Here is an 8,899-nt window from a genome sequence, read left to right as displayed (position 1 = left end):
GGTGACAGCAAAAAAGAAAGTGAGCCTAAAAAGATTGTGTTTGCTTTGAAACAACTTAATATAATTTTATATACCTTTCTCTAATGCAGATAAGGGTTAATTATAACGGGACCATAGGCTAACCTAAATACATCCCTGCAAATGATGATATTATTTTTTAAAGCCATAACCGACTTGCCAGTTATGAACGAACTGTAGCCATCCACGGCTATGACCTCGGTGATGCCATAATGCACAAGTTTCTCGTTCTGGTCAAGATGAAGTTTGTGCCCAAAGTATTCAGCGAAGTATGGTACAGGACTGAGGTGGCGAGTAATCGATGTCTGCCGTTCACGGTACGGTGTTGTTGGGGATTGACGCGTTTAATTAAGTTTGAGTGCTTGTCCTACGCTGTTTACTCCAAGGCGCAGGCCTGTTGCATGTCTGATATAGCCAGTCATCATTTTTCTTCCGTACGTTGTACCAACCTTCTGTATTTTGAAAAAAAAACAAACAGTGGGTCTGACAAATGGACAGAAGATTGGGAATAGACACAGAGTGGGAGTGGGTTATCGAAATGGGTACCGTCGGGTAGCAGTGACGTTACAAAGGGAACTAATTATTTTATAAATAGTGCAAGACAAAATAGAAAGAAGGTAAGTTACGGTTGTTCATCCAAAGACTGGACAAGCCCATGGACACCTCTCCCAAATTCCAGGTAGAACCAAGTTTTATGAGAGTTAAACTGCATAATTTAATAGCATAACGTCTAGAAGCGTAGTTCTCGTTAGTCTCATTGAAGTCGTCAAGCAATGCTCCTCTCCCGATCAGTGTTGCGTGACGACTCACATTAGACTAAGTTCTCGTCAACAAACAAACAACTCGTTTTTGGTGGCAGTATTAGCTTGATTTCTCCCCAAGTATCACTTAAGCAGTTGCCGATTATTTCTATAATATTTCGAAAGGTGACAGTAAATACATGCTCTCACCTTAGCAATTGCAGAAGCTACCACGTTGTCGAGATCTACAGATGTCAAACCTGAATCATGACGCTGTATGTTATTCGTAGCACAAAATCGCCGAACGCTTCTCTCGGATAGGCCTTCAACCCCTGGATATCTTTGCCTTAATATCTCACTTACTTCTTTGTGTGTTTTCGCTTGCTTTTCGACAAGCTCCTTTATGTAATTAGCAGTCACTACTTTCTCAATCCCATCCATCTTTCGAACGTCCCGCCAAGAACTGACGCATTCCCAGTCCCTCGACGCTGCTTGCCCGTATGCGGCCACTAAAAAGCTAGATATTTCAGTAAATCGTTCGCGTGTACATTTAAAATCAAAACAGTATATTTAACAACATCGATGACATTTCTCCAATTTGCCAAATATGGAAGACGTAACGAAAAATAGACACAACTGTGATTTTTCCATTTTTTGCCAAACATAGAAAACTAGAAAGTTTAATGGACTAGATGTCAATTTTCTGCTTTTTGGTTTTTGATTAAGAGCGGAAAAATCGAAAAACAGAAAATGCCCACAAATATATTCCATTTTTGCATTTTTTCAGTTGATTAGGAAAACGGAAAAATGGAAAATTGACAAAAATACCGTTTTTAGCCATAAACGGGATTTTTCTAATTTTTTAAAATTAGAAAAATGGAAAAATGGTGCGTTTTTACTGACCCATTTCTAATTTAACGTTTTTCTTGGCCAGCTGAAAATGAATACAAACAGTTTAGTTGAGTAATATTTGCTTATTCCATTTTTCAAGAAAATTGAAAAATTGACGTTGAATTGGCCGAACCATGCACGGACCCTAAGCGCATTGACCACTAAAAACAACAACCTTTGAACTTTTTAAAAAAAAAAATGAAAAATGAAAATTAGAGAAAGTAAAACCGAACGATGTTTCGATGACTCCACGTCATCATTCAAGGTGTTTAATATATTCAATGTTCTGTACATTTTACAATATTGGCTGAAATTTTGCCAGTGGGAAATTAGTAAAGGCAATCACATGATTTGGAATAATTATGCACGAGTAAATTTTTCAAATGCTATGAAAGTTTGCAATGTGTAATTTGTAGTCTTTGAAAAAGTGTTTGCTGCACTCCTGTTTGGCCAATCAGAATTGAGTAATTTTTCAAAGTGTATCACTACTTTTATAATATTCGCTTATTTTCCTATGAAATTTATCCAAGCCCAATTGAGGGGTCGGAATAGAATATTCCGCTTAGGCGGTAACGATGCTATGGAAACTTAATTTAAATGTCAGGCGTTTTAAATATGACCGCTATTTAATCGAGTGTTTTATTTGATCCGCACAGGTTATAAAAGAAGCTTTCACTACAACCAAAACAGTTCACAATTAGCAAAACTGATGCAAAGTTGGTTCATTTAGATGGCCCCAACAGGTTTAGAAGTTCGTACTTCGAAGAAAATATGCAATACACTGATGAGGATACTAAGGACAAATATTTTAGAATGTGGAACTGCTGAGTTATCATAACCCAGGGTCAACTTGTGTCAGTCGTCAACCTATTTTAATAGGTTGACATACTGACGGAAGAATAAACAGTCGTTTGAAAAATGTCAAGTTCATCCAAATTCATTAAATAGATTCTCGCTTGAATTATTTCTGTTTTAATATGGAGAGACTATAAGTGAGCTAAATTCTAAATATTTCAGGTTCTTTTGGTATTCCATTACTGTGAGTGTCGGTTTGGACCAGTTTCACGGTCAACTAAAGGAAGCATTACCTAATACGTCTACTACTGAAATTAATTCACATATCTACCATTAATTTTTTGTTTTTCATTACTCATCAGTGGCGCTTTTACGCTAGTTCACTGTCATGAAAACCTGACAAGCCATTGATACAGCCTCGTGTTTTCCATTCAACCAATGAGATTCAATACAGTATTTTGTTTCCACCGTAGCAAATATCATTTCTAATTCAACATCCAAAGACGAGACTGTTCACTTGTCCCCTGGTGTTTTGTCGCACGACAGGAATACAAATCTTTCGAGGAACTTGGAGAAATTGGGACACTAGATGATTCATCATCGGCTGCGCAGTTGAAGTTCAGGGCCGTGAGAATATTCACCGATGAGACGACAGAGAAACGGGACTCAAGGTAGGCTGTTTACTTTATGTTGTTTATTTTGAGACTATTCGCAGAAACGAATGTTATTTACTCGTGATAATTACACAGTCTACACCCGATAGTAGTAGTATGGTTTATTAGATATTAAATCAAATTAAAGTTTAATAGGATTCTGGGGGCTATAACACTTCGCTTCTTACAGTTTGAAACTGCTTCCAATTGAAGACATTTAAGGCAGATGTCGTCTATGAGCGGGCACTTGAAACACAGCAACGAGCTTGAGTTTTCTGATCCAAGGAGCCGAAGCATTCCTTTCGCAGTGTGAAGTACATTATCTACTAAAGTGAATGATGTTTATTCCACAAATACGGCAGTTGGCGGATACACGTACTGTGCGCTTCTTATCTGCAGTCTTTTTTAGGAAATATATTGTCAAATGGCCCAGATTACATAATATATACTTCCCAGTTTTGCTTCGCAATTAGAATGGAATTAATTTAGACTTTATCGAAAAAAAAAGGAATAAACTAGTTAAAAAAGATACGCTACCAAGCAAAGTTCGGATTGGATTTTTCAAGTTTCTGTTTTTCAGAATTTTCTCTAAAATCTTTCATAACTGATAAATTGTTATTAAAGTTACAAGGATAATCAAAGGGTTAACAAATATCGGCATTTGAGACTGAACAAGAACGGTGTTTACTGATTTTCTTGCAACAGAAATCTTTTTAGTAACCATGAAATGCAGATGGTAGCCTTCGGAAATAACAAAGGGCTGCGTCAGATAGGAACTGTCCCTCACTCAGTTGTTGTGTCTGATGTCTTATCTCCGTGAATGACAATTCCAATTTTAAGGCATCTTTTAAAGCAGTAACCATGTTATATCCATCCGAAACAACTGCAAATTACAAATTGATTCACGCTGTACTGACAAATTTATAGTTTCTGTGTCTGCCGGGTTGATGAAAATCGATAACAATTTGCCTTCTGCTTCAACAAATATGTTCATAAATCAGACGTTTTCCAACTCTTATTCTGTTTCGTCGTATGTTGTATGTATGAGAGACACCAAACCTGAGTAATTAACTTCCAATTTTCGAGTTGTAATCTTTCTTCGTCTAAACGTAGCCTGTCAGCGCCAACATTCTTAACATTTTCAGGAGCTTGACTTTGAAATGTTTTATCAGCACGGTTCCTCACGAGATCTCGAGAACAGGAAACTGAAAACTGACACGGAAATTGAATAGACACAGAATGTTAACATATCTTGTCATTTACACTCTAAAAATATCGACATGGCCTTTGGCCGGGTGTCTTGTTTTGTTGCTAAAAACATGATTCATGTACGATTTTAACTGGATTAAAAATTACAGGGATATGCACATCTTTTATTAACTGTTTGTCGTTTCACGAGAAAAGCGTACATTTTTAACCAGTTTCCGATAAAGATAAAGAAAAAATTTAAAATGTTTTAATTAATCCTGCGAATCATTCCTTACGCTCTTAAAAATAGCTGTAGGCGGAAAAGGCCCTTCAGTTTTGTGGGTGGCCTAGATTTCATGGCATCCAGAAGTTAATACTTTGTAAAATGTTCAACCAGCGTCTGTTAATCGTAGATAGTAGCTTAAAGTATTTAAACTTGAACACTAATCTTGTAGCAGTAACGCGAAAAGGAAATACCTGCGTAAAAAATATTTCCTAAAATTTGAAAATTATTATTTTTGAATATAGGTACGATATATGTTGAAAAAAAAAACTGCAGGGTAGCTTATATTGTAGGATACCCATCCTTAATTTAGTAATAAGTAAGTAATGGACGTTAATTAAAAAAATAATAATAACATTAATAATAATAAAGTTGACAGTTACTTTTTTAGAAAATAATTTTAAAAAATAATTAATAAAAAACTTTACTGAGTACGTTTTCATACATGAATCTTACAAGTATCTGGTAAAAATTCAGAAATTCTGTTGTTCCTTAAGTTTTTTTCCCTAAAAATAATGTCTGTAAAAATTTCAATAGCCTACCTACATAGTTGTACTCTGTAACCATTTACAAGCATTAAGTGGCTATGTACACAAGTAATGGTAAATTAATGTGAAATAATAGTAATGTGTATACTCTAGGCAATTCCTACCCTACATGTCCCTCTTTTTAACAGAGGAAAGAATGAATGTTGTAGAAATGTTAAAAAAAAGCATAAATCCAAAATAAAAAAACCAGTATTAACAATTAGAGTTTCGCCCAAAAAAAAGAAAGGAACTAAGTTGACAGTTACCTGTGATAATACATTGTTCGTGGCTAGTCTTACCCAGCTCGTTTCGTCCCCGCCAAGGGACTCATCAGTTGTAATAATAACGATGATAATAATAATAATAATAATAATAGGCACCATAAGTTAAAAGCGGCAAGACTTTAAGGACTTAAAATAATAATAATTGTAATAATAATAATAATAATAATAATGATAATGGTAATAATAGTCAATGTGGTTAGTTTAGCAAATCTTATATTAAAATCTATTTCTTAAATATTCTTTAAAAAAAAACTTGCAAATTTCTTTTTTTTTTTTTTGCTATGTAAAAACGTTGCATTGAAGCCAGTCGTCTGTGACTCGTGGTTCCACTGAGTTTTCAACATGCAAACAAAAATGCATCATTATAATGCTGATCAACTAATTTAAAACTAATTGGATTGAAGGGTCGGATGTGTTTGAAGACCCTACAACAGGCAGAGTCCAAGTGTACGTCAGAATTCGTCCCTTGGTTCAAAGTGACGTCAGAAGTATAGACGGAAAAGGTGCTGTCATTGCGGAGGATGACGATTTAACCCAGGTACGAATTTTACATGGGGAATTAAATATAAGCTAATATAGTTTATTTAGAGAAACGAAACTTCTTCTAGAAGCTATATAGCTACTGGTACGCTTTAATCTCAGCCCATTATTTGTTTAGGATCAAAATAAAGAGGACAGTCAAGGATCAGTTGGTTTTCCGGGCCTTAGTCTCATTGGTTGATTTGATTTGATCTGCGCAAGCTACACAATAGCTGAGACAGTTTTAAATTGGCTATTCTGCAGGGTTTTTTTTTTTTTTTTTTTTTTTTTTTTTTTTTTTTTTTTCATTCTTGTGTTTGGAAATTTGCACGGACACCTGCAATAGTATTTTCCATTCGGAATTATTCGTATAGGTAATCATACGGTTTTTCTCGTTCAATTTGGAATTAATGTGCACGAGTGAGTTTTTCAAATGTCAGATGTGTACTTTGCACTGGTGTTACACTTTTTGCACTGATGTTACACTTTTTGCACTGGTGTTACACTTCAACTGCACTGCTCTCAGCCAATCAGAATCGAGTAATTTTTTCATGTATATTATTAGTTATGAATGATCTCATGCGCGCACAGAATTAAGAAAATATTGTAGAATCAATCGGCTAACTATCAATGAGATAACGAGGTTCGATTCTGGCCCATAACATGCTTTACGAGGGTTAATTGGTTTGCCGTTTCAGTGAGATGAGTTTTGTTTTGCTAGGTTCGCGTTGTAGATGGCAAAAGAGAGAAAATCTTTCAGTTTGATCAAATACTGTCCCCCGATGCCGCTAATGAGGAGGTACGTGATCAACTTCTGTGATTTCCTGACTGTGTTAGTTTTGAACTTTTTTACTTAGGGGATTTCAGTTTTTTAAAAAAAGTTGTTTTAATAGACATTGTTCGGTACTTCGTTCTAACTTGTGACCTGTTTAACATTATGCATTCTACTTATGAGCAGCATTTGGCTTGTCAGGGCCAAAAGTACTTTGTGATATGTCTTGTTTCACTGGGAGATGTGTTCTTTGTGATAAGTCTTGTTTTACTGGAGGATGTGTTGTCTTGTTTTATTAGGTGTACCAGGTGGTTGGTAAGCCCCTCGTTGAGGCCTCGATGACAGGCCTTAATAGCATCTTAATGGCTTACGGGCAGACCGGGGCAGGTATGTTATTGTCAGTCTTAATTTTTCACTGTGCATCATCGCATGATTAGGGTGTTTAAATTTCTTTTCTGAAAATTCCTCAATATTTTTTTTTGCACATAAAGAGACCTTATCTTTGTAATATTCCTTTGCATGGAAACGTTCACAGGTAAAACGCACACTTTGATGGCTCCAGATGGACTAACGACCAGTGTTGTGTCTCATATCTTTGCCCTCATCGGTAAAGACGCAGCCCATTCTTACGCGGTAAGCCAATACATTTAGTGTTGTTCTCCTTCAGACCACATTGACAGAAGTGTAAGGTTGGCAGTAAGCAAATGTTATCTCGTTTAACTTATATAAAGCACGTACTGTTGAATTACAAATCACACGTAGAGCTTCCGATTCTCAATATAAAATCAAAATCCAATCTCATAAGTCGCCGTTATGACGTCATCATTTAGAAGTAATTGTTCCCTCAACTTTTCAAGTAAAAAGGAACATAAATCAAGTAAGGTTATGACAGGGACCGGGGTTGTTGAACAATCGTTAGTCTGTTCCAGGTTCTCAGTCAATACGGACGATCAAAAAGAGGCGGGCGAAAAAAAATCGCCTGAGCCAGACTGGAACAGTTAACAAAGGTTTGCCTTTCCCTACTAATTGAATGCTACTTCAACGTGAATCGTCTACTGTGTTATCTTATTTTCCTTGCAGGTTACATGTTCTTATCTACAGATCTACCAGGAAAGGGTTTATGATTTGCTAGGTGCCGAAAAATCAGGGCCTGAAGTCTATTTAAGAGAGCATCCTAAGAAAGGTAAAGTTACTGAAATACTTTCCTTGCACTTCTATTCTCGCACTGTCCTTTAACCTGAAACGAATGTACACCACTCCCAGTGATCCTTGTGGTATATGAGGCATGATTTGTTTCAGCGTATCGTCAGTCTGAGCTTGAAATGAAATGAACCCAGACTCCTCTCAAGAGGCATTCGTCATGTATGAAACATCATCTGTCTCGACGTGTTGTCACTCTTAGATGAGCCATTTCCGAGTTGCTCTTACCTCTGTTTCAAAACGAGTCTTGGTGGATAACCTGTCATATTGGAATAAGTGTTTCTTGCACGGTCACTGTTTTGTAAATTAAACTCATTTTAATGTGAAAGGTTATGCACCAGGACTCGTTTTCAAACAGAGGTAAGAAGCAACTCGGAAATGGACTTTTGATCTGAGATAAATGCAGTCTTCTTCATATACGAAGCTTGAATTGTCTGGGCGAATTGTCAGCCTGAACTTGGACTAAATTGAACGTAGACTCTTCCCAGTCTTTTCAGCTCAATTAGCACTCTATGACGTTCACTTGGTGCAAACTAAAAATAATTCACATTCCAAAGTCCATGATTCGTTACCTTTGGGAAAACCAACACACAATAATGTAGGTATTGTACGTGCACATTGTTCTCGGATTTCCCGGGAACGTTATATAGCACTGTCCATCATATCGTTTCCTTCTTTACCTGTCCTAGGAGTATATGTTGAGAACTTGTCAGAATACTTTGTAAAATGTCCAGAGGAGATTGGCAGGTTACTGAAGTCTGGAAAAAAGAAGCTGGCCATTGCAGAAACTAAAATGAACAGACAGTCGAGCAGGCAAGTGACAAGTATTTTATGAAACGTTACTTTATCTAAATTTCCTTACTTCGTTTTAGTTTGTACGTAGCAAAACAACCTTTACCTCAGTCTCGCCTTCATGTTCATAGAAAACACGTCTGCTGATCAAATTTCTGGTCGAATTCATTAAAAACTGACCCGCAGAAGTGACTTTTTTGACGGATCCGGAGTCTAAGTATTAATAAGCGGCTTTCA

The 8,899-nt window shown here is 36.4% G+C and overlaps 1 protein-coding gene and 1 pseudogene across 1 annotated transcript in view; one reads left to right on the top strand and one right to left on the bottom strand.

The window, feature by feature from the left end:
- LOC149117916 (uncharacterized) overlaps positions 1–1,893 on the bottom strand; it is a 2,188-nt pseudogene extending 295 nt beyond the window's left edge.
- A 746-nt stretch (positions 1,894–2,639) lies between these two features.
- The window catches only part of LOC110045639 (uncharacterized), a 38,928-nt gene continuing 32,668 nt past the window's right edge, over positions 2,640–8,899 (top strand). Inside the window, exons 1-7 of the mRNA XM_020751236.2 lie at positions 2,640–3,115; positions 5,784–5,917; positions 6,620–6,697; positions 6,970–7,057; positions 7,206–7,303; positions 7,751–7,853; positions 8,560–8,683. Coding sequence (XP_020606895.2) covers positions 3,088–3,115; positions 5,784–5,917; positions 6,620–6,697; positions 6,970–7,057; positions 7,206–7,303; positions 7,751–7,853; positions 8,560–8,683 — 653 coding nt within the window. The 5' untranslated portion in view covers positions 2,640–3,087. The remainder of the gene's footprint in view (positions 3,116–5,783; positions 5,918–6,619; positions 6,698–6,969; positions 7,058–7,205; positions 7,304–7,750; positions 7,854–8,559; positions 8,684–8,899) is intronic.

This window comes from Orbicella faveolata, unplaced genomic scaffold (genome assembly GCF_042242905.1).
Source record: "Orbicella faveolata isolate gen_17 unplaced genomic scaffold, um_ofav_v1 contig_1, whole genome shotgun sequence".
Taxonomy (NCBI): Eukaryota; Metazoa; Cnidaria; class Anthozoa; order Scleractinia; family Merulinidae; genus Orbicella; species Orbicella faveolata.
Note: the sequence above shows the minus strand (reverse complement) of the source record. Positions and strands in the feature narration are given on the sequence as shown.